The 26,837-nt window shown below is 43.2% G+C and overlaps 1 protein-coding gene across 1 annotated transcript in view; it reads left to right on the forward strand.

Moving 5' to 3' along the window:
• VWF (von Willebrand factor) overlaps positions 1–26,837 on the forward strand; it is a 236,274-nt gene that overhangs the window by 42,554 nt on the left and 166,883 nt on the right. The window contains exons 11-18 of the mRNA XM_075344246.1: positions 2,151–2,287; positions 5,644–5,782; positions 7,448–7,548; positions 10,294–10,489; positions 12,458–12,673; positions 14,234–14,474; positions 15,636–15,724; positions 21,223–21,383. Coding sequence (XP_075200361.1) covers positions 2,151–2,287; positions 5,644–5,782; positions 7,448–7,548; positions 10,294–10,489; positions 12,458–12,673; positions 14,234–14,474; positions 15,636–15,724; positions 21,223–21,383 — 1,280 coding nt within the window. The remainder of the gene's footprint in view (positions 1–2,150; positions 2,288–5,643; positions 5,783–7,447; positions 7,549–10,293; positions 10,490–12,457; positions 12,674–14,233; positions 14,475–15,635; positions 15,725–21,222; positions 21,384–26,837) is intronic.

The following is a 26,837-nucleotide window of genomic DNA, read 5'->3' on the forward strand; positions in this document are numbered from 1 at the left end:
GAGGGTAGTCAGAGAACAGGCAGAGGTCAAAACACAGGAATCACAAAACAGAACGGGAAACAGGTAGCATGAATTCAGAACTATCTCTGGCAGAGACCAGCAGACAGGAGGGGGAATTAGAAGGGTGTGGTGTCTTCCCATTGGCTGTAGCTGAATGGTGGTAACTTCAGCTGGAAGACACACGCCACCTACAGTCAGCCAGTGGTACTGCAGATCCCAGGCAAACCCAGCCTAGTGGATGAGCGGAGTCTGTGCCCACCAGAGCCACTAGCACCGACTCCTCTTCTATCACCAGCACTATCCAGAGCGGGAACGCGGCGCCGCCTGGGGATCGAAGCAGAAGCCGCAGGAGCGGACTCTGGTAGGGACCTGACAGAAACCTTTCAGGATCAGTAAGTTTTATTCTTCTACCTTATCCTGTTATCTTGTTGTAAGCTCTGTAGAATTCAGTGTGAGGCAGTTACTAGTCAAGTGTATTTAAATACAAACTGCATATGCCCTGCTCCCTCTCCAATCTCTCAGTGCTAGCATCAGTGACAGTAAGGGTACCTTCACACTTAGCGATGCAGCAGCGATCCGACCAGCGATCTGACCTGGTCAGGATCGCTGCTGCATCGCTACATGGTCGCTGGTGAGCTGTCAAACAGGCAGATCTCACCAGCGACCAGTGAACAGCCCCCAGCCAGCAGCGACGTGCAAGCGAAGCTGCGCTTGCACGGAGCCGCCGTCTGGAAGCTGCGGAGACTGGTAACTAAGGTAAACATCGGGTATGGTTACCCGATGTTTACATTAGTTACCAGTGTGAGCAGGGAGCAGGGAGCCGCGCACACTGAGCGCTGGCTCCTTGCTCTCCTAGCTACAGTACACATCGGGTTAATTAACCCGATGTGTAATGCAGCTACATGTGCAGAGAGCAGGGAGCCGCGCACACTGCTTAGCGCTGGCTCCTTGCTCTCCTAGCTGCTGTACACATCGGGTTAATTAACCCGGTGTGTACAGCAGCTACATGTGCAGAGAGCCGGAGCCGGCAGCACAGGCAGAGTGAGAGCTGCAGAGGCTGGTAACTAAGGTAAATATCGGGTAACCACCTTGGTTACCCGATGTTTATCTTGGATACAGCTTACCTCAGCTGTCAGACGCCGGCTCCTGCTCCCTGCTCGCTTCATTTGTCGCTCTCTTGCTGTCACACACAGCGATCTGTGTGTCACAGCAGGAGAGCGGCTTTGAAGAAAACGAACCAGGGCTGTGTGTAACGAGCAGCGATCTCGCAGCAGGGGCCAGATCGCTGCTCATTGTCACACACAGCGAGATCGCTAATGAGGTCACTGCTGCGTCACAAAAAGCGTGACTCAGCAGCGATCTCGGCAGCGAGCTCGCTGTGTGTGAAGCACCCCTGAATCTGAACTGAATTTGCACTGCACCCATACTCCTTCTTTTTCACCTCTCAGAAGTGATAGTGAATACACTGAGAGGTAGGTAGGGGGAGCAGTGAATATGCAAATTGTATTTACATTCACTTGTCTAGCAATGCATTGAATTCTATGGAGCTTACAACAAGATAACAGGATAAGGTAGAACAATAAAACTTACTGATCCTGAAAGGTCTCCTAAAGTCCTATCTAAAGATAACATTAGTATTGTACTACAAAATTACCTAACATATTTCCATTAATTGTACTATTAATTAATAAAATAAAAACTAAAACAACAGTTTTGTGAAAATGAAAAGAGCTCCCCACCTTTGCTGATATGTAGAATCACTGTCAATGAGTGTAGAATCAGCTGAAAGAAATCATTGTTGATGGATGCTATATTCTGCTGAAGGAGCTCAACCACAAACGTGGAATAAATGGGGAATTTAGCGCATCCATTCGAGAATATATTTTTCAAAGTTTTCATTTTTATTGATGATCCAAAAGGAAAATCTATGAGAAAATCCTAGAATGATATTTAAAATCTGATGCATTTTTGGCGAAACCGACCTTATTCATAGCATCAAATCCTTTGACTAAGGGCGGTTTCGCCATGTGTCATATTTTAAATATTATTCTAAAACGACACTTAATCTAAGTGTGTTACCCAATTCCTGCAAATATCTTCTATATGCTTCTCCTAATTATGTGTATGTTTTACATTATTTTTTTGCTCAGGTGAATGCTACGTCACTGGACAATCACACTTCAAGAGCTTTGACAACAAGCATTTTACCTTCAGTGGGATCTGTCATTACTTACTTGCCAAGGACATGGTGGACGGAGCTTTTTCTGTGGCTATAGAGACCGTGCAGGTACTATATTAGATCAAAAGAGATGTCTCAGAACTCATAAGGAGATAAATATGGGGAATTTGTTATGTGGGCTGCTGTATGGCTTCTTAAAGGGGTTGCCCAGTTAAAACAAGTTATCACTTAGCCGCGGGTTGTTGATCAGTGCGGGGTCCGATGGCTGGGTTCTGCACCCATCGGGAGAATAGGGAACTTTTATCCTCGTGAAGATGGAGCATCAGTGCATGTACTCAACCTGCCACTCCATATACTACCTGTCGGGCTGTCGAGTGCTGCGCTCGGCTTTTATCAGTAGCTCCATAGGAAATTAATGGAGCGACAGTCAGGCGTCTGACCTGCGGCGCCATCTTATAGTGGTGGGACACAGGACCATCAACAAGGTATCACCTATCCTAAATTATTACTTTTTTTAACCAGACAACCCCTTTAAAGAGGCATAGTTATTAGACCATGTAGTCAAACTGCCCAACCCGCAGGCAAGAAAATTGTACGTTTGGTCAATATACTGATAAGTCAAATTGAGGCCCAGTCATAGACCATATGTCACGCTGGGTACGGGGGAAGTACTAAGCAAACTGCAAAAAGCAAACCTTGTGTCTAGGTAAGGGGCAAATGGGGACGCCTGACCAACCTTCCGCTGGTCCCTGGGGTCCCTCACCACCTTAGTTCCACACCTATGCGTTGAGCCGGATATTTGACCCTAGGTATCCCTAGTGCTGGACCCTAAATAGGGTACGGGTGGGTTGAGCTCTTCGTCAACCCCACTAAACACTAGAAAAGACACAAGGAAGACATATAGTAGGAAAATGCATTATTATTTAACTACAGATGACTCAGGTTGAAATTAAGAAAGGTTTCAGCAATGATACCACAGAGGAGTACAAGCCACCTGCTTGCAACCAGAGCTTGAATGAATTGTATATTATCACCAGTACCAGTCCAGGAAAGATGGGAGCATTTAAGAACATGGAGAATACTGATAATGAGCAGCTGAAAGGAAGGAGGGCTCCGCTGGGTCCAAAAGGGGAATAGATGAAATCCCAGCAGGAAAGCTACCTATAATTGACAGCAGGAACAATAGAAAGTCAGGGAGCATTTTGCGCAGCCAAACACTGTGACCTTCTATTGCCAGAAATCACATAACTGTGACACCATGGGGTGGAAAAAAAAGTTGATCATAGCAATCTTCTCATCAAGTCTACTTCTGCCTCCACCTATACATGTACGATTAGTTCATCTGACTAGCCATGCTGATTCTTATGTGGAGAGGGAGACATGCTGCTGCAAAACAAAACAGGAAAATAAATATTTTCTATTTTTTATTTCCTGTAGTTCCTAGTTGAGGTCTATATAGACCGTAATTGGAAATGCTGAATAGACCTTTGCATTAGATTAAGGGGGCTTTCTTAAAGGGGATCTATCACCCAGTCAAAATTGGCCACTTTTTGCTCTTCTGTTATTTCCGCTTCTCCCCTGAGTATTCTATTTTTTTTTAATTTGACATTCTGTTCCAGAAATATAGGCCTTTGTATTAAGTGCTAATTTTTTGGGTTTTTACAAAAGGTGGGTGGCTCAGTGACTCCTCGGGGGCGTGTCTTTTGAGGTCCAACCCCTTAGTAAAGACTATGAAAAGTAGCACTGAATAAAAAGGCCTATATCTCTGGAACCGTTTAAGGGATTTAAGAAAACTCCAAAAACAAAACTGGCCCCTTTTGACTTCATGACAGGTCCTCATTAAAGAGGGATATCCTCCCTAATGCTATAAATCATGTGGACCCGAGACTGTCATGTAATGTATGAACAACCTCTGCTTTAATGACTGCCTTGTAATACTATCTTTTCTCAGCAGGGGGCGCTGGCTCTAATGAGAAAACCCCTTTAATTGTGAGCTGGTGTTCCAGTAAACTCTGGCATAGCTTTCTCCACTCTTGGCTTTCTCCGCTTTCTGATAAATATGCTGAGAAATATATAGTAGACTCAAGCCAAGACAGATGGAAACATGGAGAGGGATCAAGCAAGGCATCCAAGATGTGCTAAAGACTAATCTGCCAAGCGCATGGCGCCCTCATGTGGACTCTCAAATTTACTATTGTGATAATGTCATTATTGTAAGCTTACCAAAAGGGAATGTGGCCAGTATTATGGTCAACCGATTGGGCTTTTCGCTAGGAATCATGGATTTGAGATAGCAAAATTAGGAACTGCCCCCTAGGAGTTTAGGAAGTGTTATAAGCCATAGGTCATCAGCAGGATGAAGGGCTTGCAGTTGTCCCCTGTCAATTGCACCATTGCTATTTAGTAGGGAACCTCTTCTATGACGGAGACAATGTCACGCTAGGTACGGGGAAGTACCAAGTGAACGCCGAAAGGGAAGGGAAGGGACACCCTCTGTCTGGGGAAGGGGAAGATGGTGACCTCTGACCAAACCTACTGCTGGTCCCTGGGGTCCCTCACAAGCTAAGATAGGTTCCGCACCTATGCGCCGAGCAGGATACCTGACCCTAGGTATCCCTAGTGCTGGGCCCTGAGGTCCCTCACCACCCTAGATAGGTTCTGCACCTATACGCCGAGCCGGATATCTGACCCTAGATATCCCTAGTACTGGTCCCTGGGGTCCCTCACCACCCTAGATAGGTTCCGCACCTATGCGCCGAGCAGGATACCTGACCCTAGGTATCCCTAGTGCTGGGCCCTGAGGTCCCGCACCACCCTAGATAGGTTCTGCACCTATACGCCGAGCCGGATACCTGACCCTAGGTATCCCTAGCCCTGAGGTCCCTCACCACCCTAGATAGGTTCTGCACCTATACGCCGAGACGGATACCTGACCCTAGGTATCCCTAGTGCTGGGCCCTGAGGTCCCTCACCACCCTAGATAGGTTCCGCACCTATGCGCCGAGCAGGATACCTGACCCTAGGTATCCCTAGTGCTGGCCCTGAGGTCCCTCACCACCCTAGATAGGTTCTGCACCTATGTGCCGAGCCAGATACCTGACTTTAGGTATTCCTAGTATTGGGCTCTAAATAAAGAACAGATGGGATGAGCTCTTTGTCAACCCCACTAAACGCTATAGATGACACAAGGAGGATACACAGGGGAAAATCCATGAACTACTTATCTACAGATGACACAGGTAGAAGTTCAGCAAAGCTTCAGCAATGATACCACAGAGGAGCACAAGCCACCTGCTTGCACCCAGGGTTTGAATGAACTGAAAAATATCACCTGCACCAGTCCAAGGAAGGGGTATATAAGCACCAAGAGAATACTGATGATGTTTTTACAAGCTCTATTCAACAATGCTTAATTATGAAAATGGAGATAACCCCTTTAAGTCAATTTTGGTATTGGTTTCTAGTGTGCAGATGACCCCGATGCTGTGTGCACCAGATCAGCAACTGTGCGCCTCCTGGACATGCATAACATGACGCTGAAATTTAAACATGGAGGAGGCGTCTCCATAGATGGACAAGACATCATGCTTCCATTGCTGCATGGTAATAATGCACTATAGGACAATACTGGACGTGTGTTTTTCATTTATTTTTTACTTTTATGTATGGATGAGTGGACTCGTGGATGTTGGGGTCCAGCCGAACTTTAGTTAAAAGCTCGGTTTGGGACCTGGACTTGACCAGCACTTGACTCCGGACCCCGATCCCCATATAAGTCAATTGTGACTCGAAATTTGGTGCTGTAAAATGGCTGTTTGATGATCATAGTAAGGGCTAGGGGGTTGCAAAAGGTAGCAGCATAGGGGTATAAGCATGCCAATTGCCCAGCAAACAAATGTGGATAAGGAATAATTAAAAAAAAATGGCATGGGGTCCCCCTATTTTGATAACCAGCGCAGGTAAAGCAGACAGCTGCAGGATACAACCCTCAGCTGTCTGCTTTTTCTTGGTTGGTTATCAAAAATAGAAGGGATCCCATGCTGTTTTTTTTTAATTATTTATTTAATTGTATAAAAAAAAATGGTGTGGGGGTCTCCCCTAGTTTTCATAATCAGTTAAGGTAAAGCAGACAGCTGGGGGCTGCAACCCTCAACTGTCAGCTTTACCTTGGCTGGTTATCAAAAGTAGAGGGGATCTCATGCCGTTTTTTTAAAAAATTATTTATTTAAATAATTTTAAAAAAATGACGTGGGGTCTCTCCTGGTTTTTATAATCAGCCAAGGTAAAGCAGACAGCTGGAGGGTGGTATTATCAGGCTGGGAAGGTCCATGGTTGTTGGGTACTTTCCAGCCTAAAAGTAGCAGCTCACAGCTGCCCCGGAAGTGGCACATCCTTGGCTGGTTAGCAAAAATAGAGGGGATCACATGCTTTTTAAAAAACTAAATTATTTATTTAAATAATTAAAAAAGAATACTCAATCAAGGTAAAGCAGACATCTGGGGACTTGTATTATCAGGCTGGGAAGGTCCATGGTGGTTGGGTACTTCCCAGCCTAAAAATAGCAGCACGCAGCTGCCCCATAAGTGGCACTTCCTTGGCTGGTTAGCAAAAATAGAGGAGATCTCATGCTTTTTCTTAAATTGTTTATTTAAATAATTTAAAAAAAATAACATGGGGTCTCTCCCAGTTTTAATAATCAGCCAAGGTGAAGCAGACAGCTGGGAGCTGGTATTATCAGGCTGGCAAGGTCCATGATTGTAGGGTACCTCCCAGCCAGAAATAGCAGCTCACAGCCACCCCAGAAGTGGCACATCCTTTAGATTTCTACCTCTTTGGCAGAATAATAAATTAATCTGCATTCCCTACAAAGCCAGAAAAAGCGCTACCGCTATCAATGGGCAGTGTCTAATATTGCAGCTAATCAGCATTCGAATAGCTGCAATACTACATTCAGCCAGTGTACTTGAGTGGCGCTCTTTCCAGAAAAAATAAGATTCCTTAAAAGTCATCTAGAGAATGTCTTCTAACCAAGCATTAGATCTTGGTTAAATGTCTCCCCTCTATAGCTACACCCCTATGTGAGAAATAAGGAGACCCCAGCAGCAGCGGCTCGTCATTAGTCAGTGTTCAGTGCATTGCGGTGGGAGAGCAGTCTGTGGATAAATGCATTAAATGTCATTAAGTCTCGCTGTCTTGTGTCTGACTTGCCTCAGAAGAGGCTGGATGGAATATGTGAAGCCTAAATTGATGTAATTGGATTCCTTGCAGGCTACCTTCGTATACAGACTACAGCATTGTTCTCCGTACGGCTCTCGTATCGGGAGGATCTACAGATTGATTGGGATGGCCATGGAAAACTCATAATAAAGGTGAGGATCATTAAGGCTTGGTCCTTGTAGTCTTCTTAGAGACGTAAGGTCCCCATACACATTACACTAAAGTCGCCCGATATCGGTGGGATCGGCCGACAGTCACATATGGAGATCTCCCGACTCTTCCCCAACAAATGATGTTGGGGAGATAAGGTTCCCAAGTTTAATCCTTTTATTCTTCAAGAGATGTTTCTGCCAGAGGAGTCTGGAGGACTGTAAAAAAAAACAACTAAAAAAATATTCACCAAGCCTAATACTAGCCTCCTATTTCCTGTTCTGTATAGCAGCCACATGGACATCAGCAGAATAGACCAACTCTGACTCAAGGGAGCTTTTCTAGGCATGCCGTAATTTGGGAGAAGCTCAACGTCATGCTGGAGTATAGGAAGTGACTACATAGGGACACCTAAGCTGGCCGTCAAACTAGGTGCACCCTGAGCTGACCCTCAACCCAGAGGTACACTAGATGGTAGTGAGGTCTGAGCCCCCAGCTTCTCCCTGTCTCCTGGCCAGGCCCTAATGTAACTCCCTCCACACTCACCACCCAAAGGATGGACCGGGACAGAAGTCACTGCCCCACAAAAGGACACAAAAAAGCGGTACAATACAGCCAAAGCAAACCACTACTAAACACACAAGGGATCGCACAAACAGTATACAGGAGGTAAATAAAGAGGGGAAGAAAGTTACAAATGTGAAGGTATCCTGGCTATAAATTGTTTGTTCAAACGTAATAAGAATATCTGTGTATGTAAATAATTAAAATATAGATGTAGTAGCATAATTATCTGTGTGTCTATATGACAATTGCACAGACGCCATAATATGATTCTAAACTGTATATACAAGAAAGAGTTAACCAAGGTACAAATGAACAAGGGAGATATATTTAAAAGTTAATTGGGAGCCTTAGGCGGGCTTTGCACACTGCGACATCGCAGGTGCGATGTCGGTGGGGTCAAATTGAAAATGACGCACTTCCGGCATCGCATGCGACATCGCAGTGTGTAAAGCCTAGATGATACGATTAACGAGCGCAAAAGCGTCGTTATCGTATCATCCGTGCAGCGTCGGCGTAATCCATGATTACGCTGACGCGACGGTCCGATGTTGTTCCTCGCTCCTGCGGCAGCACACATCGCTGTGTGTGAAGCCGCAGGAGCGAGGAACATCTCCTACCGGCCTCACTGCGGCTTCCGTAGGATATGCGGAAGGAAAGAGATGGGCAGGATGTTTACATCCTGCTCATCTCCGCCCCTCCGCTCCGATTGGCCGCCTGCCGTGTGACGTCACAGTGACGCCGCACGACCCGCCCCCTTAACAAGGAGGCGGGCCGCCGGCCACAGGGACGTCGCACGGCAGGTGAGTGTGTGTGTGAAGCTGGCATAGCGATAATTTTCGCTACGCCAGCTATCACCACATATCGCTGCTGCGACGGGGGCGGGCACTATCGCACTCGGCATCGCAGCATCGGGCTGCGATGTCGCAGTGTGCAAAGCCCGCCTTAGTGGCTTCACACAGAAAGAAGGAATAATGAGCAGAGAGGTATTTTATAACACACTGGGAAAAATTGGGGAGTTGACTACTCCCTACTCCCTGTTCTAGTTTCAAGGTCACTGTTGTATTCTGTATAATTGAGTCTTTTTCAATACACGAGTCCAGTCTATGGCATTGGCTCATACGGTGAACACATTTTGTGTGATCATTGTCTGATTCAGTAATATCTGCGCAGATATCTAGCTAATTCGATCCGTGCCTCTGAGAATTCTGAATGAAGATACCATTAGCTATCTTCACCTAAATTTCTCCCTTGACACAAACAACCGGGTAACTTTCACACAGAATGCAACAGAGAGCAGCTTCAACACAAAATTAACCCTCCTGGCCAAGCTCCAGAATGAAATGTGAATAACCGGCGCCCTCTGTAGGGAGCAGAGGGTATTAATCCAGGTTGGGAGTGGTAATCAGCAGAAACACCTCAGCAGGGGTAATAAGCTTGCTGCAAACAGAGAAAACGGATATTAACCCCATGTATGCCAAAAGTAAAAACAACAAACAAACACATTTAAGGTATATAGTCTCAGATGATATAGCAGAGACTCCGAACCTGAACCTGTCACTAATCTCCAAGGGAGACGACCGTGACACTCACTTTGAAGGAAGGAGGAGGAGGTGAGCTGCTATCATCACTTATTGAGAATGGTGCACAACAGGAAGTATGAGTCTAATATTAGACTTAGTGGTCAATGTAAAGATTTCAGCTATTTTTTGTAATATAAATCATTATATGAAAAACAGAACCCCAAAAAAACACCAAAATGTTTAAAAAAATTAATCTTATCATAAAAATTGGTCATTTTCAGACCTCACATTCCTTTAAAGGGGTGTTTGACTTTGGACAGTTCCTAAAGGGTCACTTAACAATAAGTTGATCTTAAAGTGACCTCATGCTGAGACCTTCAGTGACCAGCTGCATAGAAAGCGTTCAGTTTCCCAACAGCGCCACTAGAGGGCAAACTAAGCATTACACAGCACCCATTGAACACAATGGGTTGGCTGTAAGGTAGGACAGATCCCCCATGAAGACAGATGTTTTTGGCAATCTCCCCTCTGCCTAAATTATGAGGATCCCAAACAGAGGACCCCCTTTGTTAACTCACATTTGGCTAATAGAGGGTATAAGATTAGTGTTTCTGAATTGGAAAATGATTTTAACATCTTCATCTTGATATGCCCTTCCAGCTTTCTCCAGTTTTTGCTGAATCCACTAGTGGCCTTTGCGGGAACTACAATGGAAATCAAGGTGATGACTTCCTTACACCCTCAGGACTTGTCGAGACCAACGTGGAAGACTTTGGAAATTCTTGGAAACTAAACGGTGACTGTGCCGATCTGGTAAAACAAGACACCGATCCTTGTAGTCTGAACCCAAGACAAGGTAAGGGTCTATGTGAAAGAAGAGAGAACTCCAGGATCGGGGCTTCACCAGCAAAATGAAAAAGAGTTGATAGAAAAAGTAAAGTTTTTATTTGTAATATATGCAAATATTCAATACTATAGGGATCCATTGTCATTTCTGTCAGTATCTTGTTTAGTGTATGAGTGGTTGACATTACTTACAGGAAGAGGCACTGTCTCTGTCACTGTTTATAGGGGAGGGCATTGTTGCTTTTGCTGTTAATAAGGGATGACCTTGTGGATGTTCTGTTAATAGGGGAGGACATTGTGGCAATCACTGTTAATAGGGAAGGACATTGTGGCAATCACTGTTAATAGGGGAGGGCACTGTGGATGTTCTGTTAATAGGGAAGGACATTGTGGCAATCACTGTTAATAAGGGAGGACATTGTGGATGTTGCTATTAAGAGGGGTGGACATTGTGGATGTTGCTATTAAGGGTGGTGGACATTGTGGATGTCGCTGTTAATAAGGGAGGACATTGTGGCAATCGCTGTTAATAGGAATGACATTGTGGATGTTGTTAATAGGGGAGGACATTGTAGATGTGACTGTTAATAAGGGAGAACATTGTGGCAACTGCTGTTAATAGGGGAGAGCATTGTGGATGTCGCTGTTAATAGGGGAGTACATGGTGGCAATCGCTGTTAATAGGGGAGGACATTGTGGCAATCGCTGTTAATAGGAGAGGGCATTGTGGGTGTCGCTGTTAAAAGGGGAGGACATTGTGCATGTCGTTGTTAATAAGGGAGGACATTGTGGATGTCGCTGTTAATAGGGAAGGACATTGTAGATGTCACTGTTAATAAAAGAGAACATTGTGGCAACTTCTGGTAATAAGGGAGGGCATTGTGGATGTCGCTGTTAATAAGGGAGGACATTGTGGCAATCACTGTTAATAGGGGAGGACATTGAACATGTCACTGTTAATAGGGGAGGACATTGTGGCAACTGGTGTTAATAGGGGAGAACATTGTGGGTGTCGCTGTTAATAGGACAGGACATTGTGGCAATCGCTGTTAATAGGGGAGGACATTGTAGATCTCACTGTTAATAAGGGAGAACATTGTGGCAACTGCTGTTAATAGGAAAGAACATTGTGGATGTTGCTGTTAATAGGGTTGGACATTGTGGGTGGCAATTGCTGTTAATAGGGGAGGACATTGTGGCAATCGCTGTTAATAGGAAGGACATTGTGGATGTTGTTGTTAATAAGGGAGAACATTGTGGCAACTGCTGTTAATAGGGGAGAACATTGTGGATGTCACTGTTAATAGGGGAGGACATTGTGGCAATCGCTGTTAATAGGGCAGGACATTGTGGCAACTGCTGTTAACAGGGGAGGACATTGTGGATGTCACTGATAATAGAGGAGGACATTGTAGATGTTGCTGTTAATAGAGGAGGACATTGTAGATGTTGCTGTTAATAGAGGAGGACATTGTAGATATCACTGGTAATAAGGGAGAACATTGTGGCAAATGCTCTTAATAGGGGAGGACACTGTGGCTATCGGTAGATATAGGAGAAGGCATTGTGGCTATCACTGTGTATAGGATAGGGTGTTGTGTTTGACACTTTTTATAGAAGACACTGAGTTGTCAATGAATATCAGAATGTAATTTTGGCTGACATTTTGAAATAACTTACCAAGGCTGTCACTAGTTATGTGACCACCATTGGATATGGAGCATATTCGGGGGGGGGGGGGGGGGTCATTGTTTATAAGAAAGTAAGAAAGTACCCAAAAAGTGAAAATGACAATAATATTAGACTCTCACAAACCATAGCCATCAGATATGAACTAAACAATGTTGCAATGGAAATTTTTCACCTTCTTCATCTCTAGTCGGCTGACCAGGCACATGGGATCTGTCGTCAACAATTGTCTACATGTCCAAAATAAATATTATTAAGCAATAACTATGTCTTTTCTAATTGCCCTTAGCCCGATATGCAGAGGAAGTCTGCTCCACCCTCATGGAGTACACATTCCAGCCCTGTCACAGTGAGGTCAATCCCCTTCCATATCTGAAGAATTGCCGCTATGACGTCTGCTCTTGTTCCAATGGGAAGGAATGCATGTGCTCAGCTATTTCCACCTATGCCATGGCCTGCTCCAGGAAAGGCGTTCTCATAGAGTGGAGATCACCAGAATTTTGCTGTAAGTATAATGGTTGTGAGTCACTTTGGTCAAGGGTTTAACCTAATACAACTATACCATCGTGACCAGCCGAAGTAGGAGGAGAAGCCAAATCAAACACATCTCAATATTGGATATACAGGACAGAGTGGCTGGTAGATGACAGCTGTTCCATTTCCCTGATAGATGACAGCTGTTCCATTTTTCCTGGTAGATGACAGCTGTTCCATTTTTCCTGGTAGATGATAGCTGTTCCATATTTCCTGGTAGATGACAGCTGCTCCATATTTCCTGGTAGATGACAGCTGCTCCATTTTTCCTGGTAGATGACAGCTGTTCCATATTTCCTGGTAGATGACAGCTGCTCCATTTTTCCTGGTAGATGATAGCTGTTCCATATTTCCTGATAGATGACAGCTGTTCCATTTTTCTTGGTAGATGACAGCTATTCCATTTTTCTTGATAGATGACAGCTGTTCCATTTTTCTTGATAGATGACAGCTGTTCCATTTTTCCTGGTAGATGATATCTGTTCCATTTTTCCTGGTAGACGACAACTGTTCCATTTTTCTTGGTAGATGACAGCTGTTCATTTTTTTTGGTAGATGACAGCTGGTCCTTTTTTTTGATAGATGACAGCTGTTCCTTTTTTTGGTAGATGGCAGCTGTTCCATTGTTCCTGGTAGATGACAGGTGTCCATTTTCCCTGGTAGATGATAGCTGTTCCATTTTTCCTGGTAGATGATAGCTGTTGCATTGTTCCTGGTAGATGACAGGTGTCCATTTTCCCTGGTAGATGATAGCTGTTCCATTTTCCCTGGTAGATGATAGCTGTTCCATTGTTCCTGGTAGATGACAGGTGTCCATTTTCCCTTGTAGATGATAGCTGTTCCATTTTCCCTGGTAGATGACAGCTGTTCCATTGTTCCTGGTAGATGACAGGTGTCCATTTTCCCTGGTAGATGACAGCTGTTCCATTTTCCCTGGTAGATGATAGCTGTTCCATTTTTCCTGGTAGATGACAGCTGTTCCATTTTTCCTGGTAGACGACAGCTGTTCATTTTTCCTGGTAGATGACAGCTGTTCCATTTTTCTTGGTAGATGACAGCTGTTCATTTTTTTTGGTAGATGACAGCTGTTCCTTTTTTTTTGATAGATGACAGCTGTTCCTTTTTTGGTAGATGGCAGCTGTTCCATTGTTCCTGGTAGATGACAGGTGTCCATTTTCCCTGGTAGATGATAGCTGTTCCATTTTCCCTGGTAGATGATAGCTGTTCCATTTTTCCTGGTAGATGACAGCTGTTCTATTTTCCCTGGTAGATGGCAGGAATTCCATATTTCCTGGTAGATGACAGCTGTTCCATTTTTTTTTTATAGATGACTGCTGTTCCATTTTTCCTGTTTTGCTTGGTAGATAACAATAGTTTTTGGTTGATCCATTTTTGGTGATAGATGACAGTTTTGTTTGTAGATGGATACTTCCCTGATAAGTACAATCTTACCCCCATAACCTGACACCTGTACTCCAATAAGCTCAGCTGTGTCACCTCACTATGGAATTTCAATGTTGTATTTCCTCAGCGATCAGATGCTCTGAAGGGAAGATTTACCAGCAATGTGGGAGTCCATGTAACCAAACCTGCAGGTCCTTGTCTCAACCTGACACCAACTGCAGAGAGCTGTGTATGGAAGGATGCTACTGCCCCCCTGGTCTGTACACCAATGAATATGGAGAATGTGTCCACAAGTCCGAGTGCTCATGTTATTATGATGGGGAATTATTCCAACCAGATGATGTGTTCTCTGACCATCATTCCATGTGGTACGTGCTAATGTGGATGTGCATATTTATGGTATATTTAATGTAGATCCTCAGTTACATCTTATGTTATACTCCAGAGCTGCACTCACTATTCTGCTGGTGCAGTCACTGTGTACATACATTACATTACTGATCCTGTGCTGATCCTGAGTTACATCCTGTATTATACTCCAGAGCTGCACTCACTATTCTGCTGGTGCAGTCACTGTGTACATACATTGCATTACTGATCCTGTACTGATCCTGAGTTACATCCTGTATTATACTCCAGAGCTGCACTCACTATTCTGCTGGTGCAGTCACTGTGTACATACATTGCATTACTGATCCTGAGTTAAATCCTGTATTATACTCCAGAGCTGCACTCACTATTCTGCTGGTGGAGTCACTGTGTACATACATTACATTACTAATCTTATACTGATACTGAGTTATATGCTGTATAATACTCCAGAGCTGCACTCACTATTCTGCTGGTGCAGTCACTGTGTACATAGACTACATTACTGATCCTGTACTGATCCTGAGTTACATCCTGTATTATACTCCAGAGCTGCACTCACTATTCTGCTGGTGTAGTCACTGTGTACTTACATTACATATTGACACTCAACTAAGCTGTTAGGACTGTGTGTGACAACAACCTTGCTGATGGTTTCCGAGAAAAAAAAATTGTGTATAATTTTGAATGCAGCTCTGGAGCTTAATACATATTTTGACTAAGGATCAGTACAAAGTAAGTAATGTAATGTTTTTACAAAGTTATTTTTCTTGTTGAGTGATGTATCCAGATGATTCATGTATTACTGATTGATCTATGAAACATGTCTGCAGTGTGAGCGCATGTGCAGACCGCTGTCCTGCAGCGACATCTAGTGGTCATATTTAATACTTACATGTAGTAACATAATCAGCCTCAAAAAAGGGAGCTCCCAAATTCAGCCACAAATTTGCTGGGATTAGATTAGAAAAATCTGGTCAGTCCTGAAAAATTCAAGGATGTTGGCAATTATGGGGTATGTCCAACCATGGTAGAAAAACGCAGCAGCAAATCTCGCTGCAAATTGGTGGCCAAAGGCTGAAATAATCACGATCAGCTGCAGCCCATTTAGTGCAATTATAATAATATAATAATATAATGTAATTTTTACTCATTTCCAGTTACTGTGAGAATGGCCTGATGCATTGCACCATGAATGATCTACCAGGCAACTATTATGCAGAAGCCTTCTTTAGTCAGTCAGCCAGAGGTAAGTCATTACATAATCTGCTGTAAACTATGTTATTCCAGATATTTTTAATGATTTAACACTTAAAGGGATTTGTCTGAATGATTTTGGAAATGGAAACTAGTGTTACGGTTGTACAGGTCCTACTACAACGATAAAAATGATACCTGTCTTGTAGTAATCGGATGTACCAGCGCTGAGAAATTAGAACTTTGAAATCACATGCAAATTAGCCTGTAAGTGCATGAGGAAAGTGACACGCCCACATTGCACTTGCAGGCAAATTTGCATGTGCCTTCAAAGCTCAATTTCTCAGCGCTGGCACATCCAATTACTACAAGACTGGTATCATTTTTATCGTTATACTCAGACCTATACAACCGTATCTCTAGTATCTATAGTAAAAATGATCCCTTTAATTTACCTCCAGTGACACAAGCTTAACTGATACATGGATTCCAGTATGTCATAAAATTAGAAAAAAATAAAAAAATATTTTTTTGTAAAAGCAGTACCACGTGGGAATGGGAATAAACAATAACATAAATAGATAAAATAGACATAAGTAAAGAAATTGAAAATAAATATGATGGAAGTATAGACAAAAACATATAAACAAATAGGCAAACAAATAAAATAAACTAAATTTAAATAAAGCAAAAATAGATATAGATGTAAAATGTAAAAAAAATGTAAAAAACATGTAAATATCAATACATAAATTATAAAAAAGATGAAAGAATCCAATTTTAAATAAAGCAAAAATAAATGGGAATAATCTATAAAAATGATCAAATATATAAATATATATATATCAAATATATAAAAAAGTAAAACGTAAACAATAAACATGTATAACATATATATATATATATATATATACATACATATATATATACATATATATATATATATATATATGTTTATAGATATATATAAATTATATATAGCGAAATTTTTGTCTGCAATATTATATTTTTCTATTTTATATATATATATATATATATATATATATATATATATATATGTGTATATGTATATATATATATGTGTATATATATATATATATATATATATACATATATATATGTATATATATATTGCAGATAAAAAATTTGTATTGGCCAGCATATCTAGCCTGAAAAATCAGCCTCATTTTCAAAATATTCAATTTTATATTTATTCAAAATAAACATGCATATATATATATAAAATATCCATAAAAAATAAGCATAAATCAGCCTCATTTTCTTCTTTTAATGAATGGATCTAATTATTTCATGGATGGATCTAAATGAGAATAAACAATCACATAAATAGATAAAATATAAATAAGTAAAAAAAATGACAAACACATGATGCAAATATAATCACATAAATTATAATAAAAAGATGAAAGAATCTGATTTTAAATAAAGCAAAAATAAATGATAATAATCCATAAAAATATCCAAATATGTAAAAGAATAAAACATAAAAAATAAACATGTGTATATATATATATATATATATATATATATATATATATATATATATATATATATATATATATATATATATATGTATAAAAAAAATCCATAATCATAGACTTAAAAATTAGCCTCATTTTCTTTGTTTAGTAGATGGAGTTAAATGGGAATAAACAATTGCATAAATAAATATAAATAAGTACAAACATTTACCATTTAAAAAAACATGATGCAAATATAATCACATAAATTATAAAAGAAAAGGTCTAAGAGTCTAATTTAAAATAAAGCAAAAATAAATGAAAATAATCTATAATCTATAAAAATATCCAAATATGTAAAAATATAAAACAATTATATACAGTGGGGAAAAAAGTCATTAGGCAGCCACCAATTGTGTTTCTCACTAATAAAGATGAGAGGCCTGTAAGTGACATCATAGGTGACCACAACTATGAGAGAGAAAATGAGAAAATAAATCCAGAAAATCACCGCGTCTGATTTGGGAAGATTTTTTTTTTTTTGCAAATTATGGTGGAAAATAAGTATTTGGTCAATAACAAAAGTTCATCTCAATATTTTATTATATCTCCTTTGTTGGCAATGACAGAGGTCAGACATTTTCTGTAAGTCTTCACAAAGTTGGCACACAATTTTGGTGGTATGTTGGCCCATTCCTCCATGCAGATCTCTATAGCAGTGATGTTTTGGGCCTGTCGCTGGACAACATGGACTTTCAACTCCCTCCGAAGGTTTTCTATGGGTTGAGATCTGGAGACTGGCTAGGCCACTCCAGGACCTTCATATGCTTCTTATGAGGCCACTCCATTGCCCTGGCGGTGTGCTTGGGATCATTATCATGCTGAAAGACCCAGCCACGTTTCATCTTCAATGCCCTTACTAATGGAAGGAGGTTTGCACTCAAAATCACACGATACATGGCCCCATTAATTCTTTCATGTACACGGATCAGTCGTCCTGGTCCCTTTGCAGAGAAACAGCCCCAGAGCGTGATGTTGCCACCCCCATGCTTCACAGTAGGTATGGTGTTCTTTGGGTGCAACTCAGCATTCTACCAAACAGTTCTACTTTGGTTTCATCAGACCATATGACATTCTCACTATACTCTTCTGGATAATCCAAATACTCTCTAGTAAACTTCAGACGGGCCCGGACATGTACTGTCTTAAACAGAGGAACACATCTGGCACTGCAGGATCTGCGTCCCTGGTGGCGTGCATAGTGTGTTACTGATGGTAGCCTTTGTTACGGTGGTCCCAGCTCTATGCAGGTCATTCACTAGGTCCCCCCGTGTGGTTCTGACATTTTTGCTCACTGTTCTTGTGATCATTTTAACTCCACGGGGTGAGATCTTGTATGGAGCCCCAGATCAAGGGAGATTATCAGTGGTCTTTTATGTCTTCCATTTTCTTATTAGTGCTCCCACAGTTGATTTTATCACACCAAGCTGCTTGCCTATTGCAGATTCAGTCTTCCCAGCCTGGTGCAGGGCAACAATTTTGTTTCTGGTGTCCTTCGACAGCTCTTTGTTCTTCACCATAGTGGAGTTTGGAGTGTGACTGTTTGAGGTTGTGGACAGGTGTCTTTTATACTGATAACAAGTTCAAACTGGTGCCATTACTACAGGTAATGAGTGGAGGACAGAGGAGCCTCTTAAAGAAGAAGTCACAGGTCTGTGAGAGCCAGAAATCTTGTATATTTTTAGATGACTGAGTACTTATTTTCCACCATAATTTGCAAACAAAATCTTACAAATCAGACGCGGTGATTTTCTGGATTTGTTTTCTCATTTTGCCTCTCATAGTTGTGGTCACCTATGATGTCAGTTACAGGCCGACATCATCTTTATAAGTGGGAGAACCTGCACAACTGGTGGCTGACTAAATACTATTTTTTTACCCACTGTATAATATACAGATATAAATATAACATTGGCCGTCATATCTATCCAGAACCGTAGCCTGAAAAATCGGCCTCATTTTCTTTGTTTAAAAGATGGATGTAAATGGGGAAAAAAAAAAAATCACATAAATAGATAAAATATAAATAAGTAAAACATGTGGAAAAAAAATCTGAAAATATAAGGAAACAAAAAAGAAAAAAATCCAAATTTAAATAAAGCAAAAATTAATTAGTATTAATCAACAGAAATATCTAAATATCTAATATATAAAGTTCAGTGTATGTATGTGTATGTGTGTGTGTCCGCTAAAGGAATCCGCACCGTCGCATTTACAATCACAAAATTTTGCACAGACACTCCATGTGACTCAGGGAACGTCATAGACTATGTTTGGGCGGGAAAATTTAACCCCGTGCTTTCCAGTTACGCTACAAAATCCTACAGCCATTAAACTGAATGGAGCTGGGAGCTATAGTAGACTATAAATAGCAACTGTCAGTGGTTGCTATAGGAACAAAATAAACTGTTAGTATAAGATAGGATAGACGGATAGAGAGAGACAGAAAAAGACAGACAGACATAGAGACAGACTGGGCAAAGAGACAGCCGGAGAAAGAGACAGCCCTGGAAAGAGACAGAGCGGGGAAAGAGACAGACCAGGCAAAGAGACAGCCGGGCAAAGAGACAGCCGGGCAAAGAGACAGACCAGGCAAAGAGACAGCCGGGCAAAGAGACAGCCGGGCAAAGAGACAGACGGGCAAAGAGACAGACCAGGCAAAGAGACAGCCGGGCAAAGAGACAGACCAGGCAAAGAGACAGACCAGGCAAAGAGACAGACGGGCAAAGAGACAGACCATGCAAAGAGACAGCCGGGCAAAGAGACAGACCAAGCAAAGAGACAGACCAGGCAAAGAGATAGCTGGGCAAAGAGACAGACCAGGCAAAGAGACAGACCAGGCAAAGAGACAGCCGGAGAAAGAGACATCCGGAGAAAGAGACAGCCGGGCAAAGAGACAGCCGGGCAAAGAGACAGACCAGGCAAAGAGACAGACCAGGCAAAGAGACAGCCGGGCAAAGAGACAGACCAAGCAAAGAGACAGACCAGGCAAAGAGATAGCCGGGCAAAGAGACAGACCAGGCAAAGAGACAGACCAGGCAAAGAGACAGCCGGAGAAAGAGACATCCGGAGAAAGAGACAGCCGGGCAAAGAGACAGACCAGGCAAAGAGACAGCCGGGCAAAGAGACAGACCAGGCAAAGAGACAGCCAGGCAAAGAGACAGCCGGGCAAAGAGACAGACCAGGCAAAGAGACAGCCGGGCAAAGAGACAGCCGGGCAAAGAGACAGACCAGGCAAAGAGACAGACCAGGCAAAGAGACAGCCGGGCAAAGAGACAGCCGGGCAAAGAGACAGACCAGGCAAAGAGACAGACCAGGCAAAGAGACAGCCGGGCAAAGAGACAGACCAGGCAAAGAGACAGCCGGGCAAAGAGACAGCCGGGCAAAGAGACAGCCGGGCAAAGAGACAGACCAGGCAAAGAGACAGACCAGGCAAAGAGACAGCTGGGCAAAGAGACAGAGAGAGAGACAGACAGATACAGAGATTGAGACAGATATTCTGATGCAAATGCAGAGAGATAGAAACAGACAGACAAGGAAAGAGACAGACAGACAGCGACACACAGACAGAGACTGGGAGAGAGACAGAGAGACAGTTACTATCCCGGGTACTACAGCTAGTATAAAAATATAAAACGAAAAGTAAACATAAATAGCATATATAAAAACTAAATTAAAAATATGAAAAAAAATATATAAAATAAAAAAACAAAGGTATAATTTCTTTCAGTGGAATGTCCTTTTCATGGACCAGAAAAAATATTCCAGAGTCTAAATATATACAGTACTCAACTAACTATTAACCTATAGATTTGGATTTATAGAGCACTTTTTTTCTCCTTTTTTTCTCCTTTTTTTTCCCCTTTAATTGTGTCTGGAAGAGTTGAATTAGAACCAATATGGCCGCCTTGATGATTTTCGCGAGTTTTGAATGCTAGATTTGCCTTGTTATTCCTTGGCTACTCTCTGACCCGAAACCAACTCATTCTTCTTCCTTTTTTATTCCCAGTAAAGAGAAGTGCGGATTGTCGGCCTCCCATGGAAAAAGTAGTATGTTCTCCGGATGACCCAACAATTAAAGGGATAGAGTGCGCCAAAACCTGTGCAAACTATGACTGGGAATGCATGGGCATGAAATGTATCTCAGGATGTATGTGCCCGAGTGGGATGGTAAGAAGTTTTTTTTTGTAGATCATTTGTAGTGATTTTTCGACTTTCTGTACGTTATCAAACAAAAACTAACATTTTTGTACCATAAAATTATCGATATTTCTATATGTAAACAAAAAATATTTGATCATAGGACTTTCATAGCATCATAAATGAGATCTCTCTATTTAGTTTTTTTTTAAAATTTTGGCTTGGGAATATTTTATAAAAAAAATACCTTGTAATACCCCTCCTGACCACAGGGAGTGCACTCATGATTTATAACTGGAGCAATTGTCAAATCTGAAGCAGTGGAAACATTTATGCTGTGCACATAAAGTTATACTCAGCTTCTTTCCAACCTGGAAAATCTTTTAAAAAAATAATAGTGTGTAGCTTGGCCCTGCCGGGGTTAAGTTAGGTGGGAGGAGTCTGTTCTGTTGTGCCTCACTCCGGGACTCACGCCGCTTTATTATGGTGTGGAGACCTCCGGAACGCCGCCAGTAATAGCTCCTGCTCCTGGTTCTTGTGAGTTAGCCCTGATCCATCCCGCTACCCAGCTTACCTCTCCCTGACCTCCGTTTTCTTTATACTATTTGTCTGCCCTGTGTCCCAGACCCCAGTCCCGTTCTGTGTCTCAGTTCCCTCCCCCTCCTTTGTTCTGACTTGCTCCCCGGCCTCTGACCTTGGTAACGTTTCCTGACCACGGCTCTGCATCCTCTTTTTGGCTTTTACCATGACCTCTTGTCTCCTGACCCTGGTGCTTCCACCTGTTTACAGCTCGCTCACTCCCCTGTTCAGACTTGACTTCTTGGTTAAGACGTAGGCGGGCTTTGCACGTTGCGACTTCGGAAGCCGATGCTGCGATGTCGCACGCGATAGCCCCCGCCCCCGTCGCAAATACGATATCGTGTGATAGCTGGCGTAGCGAAAATTATCGCTACGCCAGCTTCACATGCACTCACCTGCCCTGCGACCGTCACTCTGGCCGGCGACCCGCCTCCTTCCTAAGGGGGCGGGTTGTGTGGCGTCATAGCGACATCACACGGCAGGCGGCCAATAGCGGCGGAGGGGCGGAGATGAGCAGGATGTAAACATCCCGCCCACCTCCGTCCTTCCGCATAGCCGCCGGCGGCAGGTAAGGAGATGTTCCTCGCTCCTGCGGCTTCATACACAGCGATGTGTGCTGCCGCAGGAACGAGGAACAACATCGTACCTGTCGGGGCACCGGCATTATGGAAATGTCGGTGAATGCAACGATGATACGATAACGACATTTTTGCGCTCGTTCATCGTATCAGCTAGCATTTACACAGTACGATGTCGAATGTGACGCCGGATGTGCGTCACTTTCGATTTGACCCCACCGACATCGCACGTGCGATGTCGCAACGTGCAAAGCCGCCCTTAGGCTTGCTGATTTCCCTTTACTAGTGCGTGTGCCCCTTGTGGGCTTTTGTCTAACTGCTTTTTAGAGTTATATCTCCAATTTGCTTCTTGGTGGAAGGCTAACATCTGCATTAGCCAAGGCTAAAGGTCCACAGGCTTCGACGAATACTTTACGACCGATGACACTTTAAATTAAGGATTAGCTTCATTTTTATGACAATCTCTGTCGGAACGCTGTTAATGGCCACGTTGGTTGTCAAACTGTTTTTCTAAAATTACATTACTGGTGATTTTTTTTTGGGGGGTTGCTTTTAAAATGAATATCCACATTTGATGACAAAATTCTACAGATTCAGTTTATAATATATCTCCATCTGAATTGGAGCTCCCTTTCTCTCTAAACCCCATATATTCCCATAGAAGAAAAGTAATAACGTCCTACCTGCCTGCAGCCACCACTAGGGGGCGCTCACTGTAGGCAGAGTTATACAACTCCTATTAAAATCTATAATAAATCTATCTGTCTTGGGTGTGTCACGGGTGACAGAGTCCTATGGTGCCCGGCTATAGAATGTCACAGCGTTTGGCGGTGTAAACTGCTCCCTGACCTACTATTATTCCTGCATGGTGTATATGGTATCCTATCTATCTCCTCTGCTTGATTTTTATCCCTTTCCATTTAGGACCCTGTGGAGTTCCTCACCCTTTTTGCTGTTTTCCATCAGCACTACCCTTGGTGTCTTTAAATACCCTCATTCCCCCTTACTGTGTGCTGGTGATAGCTCTTATACCCTTAACAAGTCTTCAGTGCAAGCAGTTGGCTTGTATACATCTGGAGAAACTTTTTTTTTGTTGTTGCAGCTCCTCACCCTGAGTCATCTGGAGATAAGTTATTCGTTGACTTACCCTGCTTATTATCCCTGTGTCCTCTTTAGTGCTTTGTGGGGTTTACTAAGCGCTCCTCCTATCTGCTCCCTGGCCTACTTCAGGGTCAGCAACGGCTAGGTATCCTGCTCGGCGCATAGGTGCAGATCCTATCTAGGGTAGTGAGGAAAGCCAGGTCTGGCGGTCGGCTTGATCAGGGGTCACCATCTCCCCCTTCCGTAGGCACAGGTTTTCCCTTTCCTTTTGCCATTCACTTGGTACTTCCACTAGCATGACACTGTCTTCAGTGAGCTCCCCCTAGTGGTAGCTGCCGATAGTGAGAATAGTTATATTAATTTGGCAGTGCTTTTGGAGCTGTGCGTCAGGGAAAAAGGAGCTATAAGTGTTCTAAAGATATATTATGAAATTGCTCAGTACAAAATTTGGACCTAAAAACTTATATTGATCGTAAGTGGACATACCCTTTAAGAGGAAAGCCTTCATTCCTATGACCTACTAATTTTTTTTTTTCATATTACTCAGGTTACAGGGGGGCGTTGTACGCCATGCGCCCAGAATTTCTAATATAACTGTTTCTTTCTACAGAAAATCCACAATAATTAAAGTATTTTCCTCCTTATTGACAGATGGAATGAATCCAAAAAACACACAGTGCAAGTGACAAGTGATTTATGCTCCAGAGAAGGTTTAGCTCACAGACACATCTGGTTTTGTGTGCGGTCCCCGCCGTTCACCAGTTTTACAGATGCGTCCTGTGAAGTGCGCAGAGGTCACGAGGCTTGTTATAGTCGCATAATGGCAGAGTTCACATACAGACCCCAGGGCCTCCGCCTTAACGGGATCTTTCTTTTCAAGCGTCGGTCCCCATTGCCAGACCCGCTGCAGACCTGTCACATCTAAATCCTTTCTAGATGTGAAATGCATTGTAGGCTTTTCATCAGGTTTTCACATTACACATGGTCACTAGATACCTTAGGCGGGTGCGTCCCCAAAACAAAAACTAGCATCTGATCAATTCTGCTATGTGTAACGCTCTCGGCCAGTGTAGAGGCAGCGAGAGGGATTAGTGGACCCACTGGTCCACAGGGGGAACCCGGGCTTACCTCTTAATAGGAGGGACTTGACTAAGTGCCCACCACGAGGTGGACGCCAGGTACCACTCTCAGGCAAGTGACCGGGACTGTGGCAGATTAACCCCAGGACAGGTGATGGACTCGGGACTAGACGGGAACAGGTGGGGTGACTGAGGCAAGCTGGATGGGCAGGAATGGTGGGTGAATCGCCCCTGAAGCCACCAGGAGCTACAAGGAACTGCATCCTGTCAAAGATGCAGGGCCTACCCCCAGGGACCCGAAGACCAGTGCCGGTAACACCAAAACATTCATATAATCTCTGTTTTTCCCTTCCCAAGGACTGGTGACGGGCTAGGGTTGGACTCAATGGATGGCCACCTAGGGGTGAAACCAATCCAGTCAACTAGACGACGACCAGGGAGGAGGGGTCAGGCAGTCAGTAAGTGGAAGTGAAAGGAGACGGACATAACCATACCAACGGGAGAGAATAACAGTGACCTGTCAGGCACAGGCATGTAGTTGCCGAAGGAGTACGATGGCGTACTCTTGGAACCATATGATGCAGCTGCAGGTGCAGAGCCCTAGGCCAGGCAAACACTCCAGGCAGACCTGATAAAATCTGAACGGTGAGGGGACCATCCAGGACCTCACCCACCGTAAAGTCCGGGGCGCCAGCAGTGATGGGAGAACCTGGGACAGGAACAGAGCACCGCATCAGCCCCAGCGGTGAGAGACTGTGCAGCGGTGGTTCAATCCATATAGCCGCAACCCGCAAGTGCCGTCACAACAAAACCTTTATTATTATTCCCCTGTACATAACCCCTTTTAAGCGACCCCCAGGGTCACGGAACTGGGCAATGGCCACCCAGTGAACTGTCCCAGTAAATTTACTGCCTGAGACCGAGTACCCCAAAGCCCTGGGGTGTGTCATGGGCACGGCAAGGGTACACTGGTATGGGAAGGCAGGTACTGGAGACGGACACAGGATTAACTGGACAGGCGCTCAGGACCTGACAACTAGCTAGGTAGCAGACTGGAGAGTGATTGACTAACTAGATGCATTGTTCAGGCACCTTCCCTAATGGGCGGGAGACTTAAATACACAATGCCTCTCAGTCATAGGCTGAGAGGCACACCGGCCCTTTAAGAGGAGGGCAGGTGTGTGCTAGCACATCTTAGGTGAACTCCCAGGGAACCCTGGGAGCTCATGAGAGGAAGGAGGCAGCAGAGCACGTGGATGGCTGTACGGCAGCGGGGGATGACGCGGGGTGGTAAGTCGGCCTCTCTGCAGAGACACTGGCGCTACACTATGCCATATAGCAACATTTTAACAAAAGATGATCTTTGATCAAAGTAGACTTCTAATTTTGCTAATTTTTCTTCCCTACAGCATAAAATACCCAACCACAGGGAGTGCTCTCATAGTTTATCATTGTAATGAATATCAAATCCCAATGTACAGAATAGCCCTTGGGAATTTATCCTTATATTTTTAAAAAAAATTTTTTAAAGATTTGCCTCACTATTTTTAAAAGTGAGCAAAAAAGTAGTCAGGGATCAAAATAAGGAAAGTGGCGCCATCATCACTCATACAGATACTTATGGCCGAAATTGGCGTAATTAGTAGAACAAATTTATGCTTGCTCGTTTTTTTTCTATTTTTTAAGAACAATCTGAGATCTGCCAATTGAAAAAGGGATATATACATCTTAGTGTCACACAGAACTTTACACAGACTTAGCCGACTGTCATGGCGGCATTGGACTCTGTTCACATTGCAGATTCTGACACTCCACCAAATGGTTTCTCTGGGATCAACATAGGCAGACTCGGATGTCGACCTGCTGTGTGCTGATTCATAGGCAGGCTAGCAAGAGTTAATCTCTACTAGTCTGCTTACTCCATTAATCACATGTTGTGGGGAGGCCTATCATATCTGGTCCCCTCCTATTTATATTGGTGCAATACTTCTACCCATGCCAGCTATAGCTTATTCTGTGTTGGTCTGTGAGGTGTGGTGTCCCAGACGTTCTCTGGTGAAAGTTGTGTTTATTGGTGCTTTTTGCTTGGTGGGATTGTGAAGTTTACCCCTTTTTTTGTATTTATAACAGCAAATTCAGTGGACCAC

This window comes from Anomaloglossus baeobatrachus, chromosome 4, assembly GCF_048569485.1.
Source record: "Anomaloglossus baeobatrachus isolate aAnoBae1 chromosome 4, aAnoBae1.hap1, whole genome shotgun sequence".
Classification (NCBI taxonomy): domain Eukaryota; kingdom Metazoa; phylum Chordata; class Amphibia; order Anura; family Aromobatidae; genus Anomaloglossus; species Anomaloglossus baeobatrachus.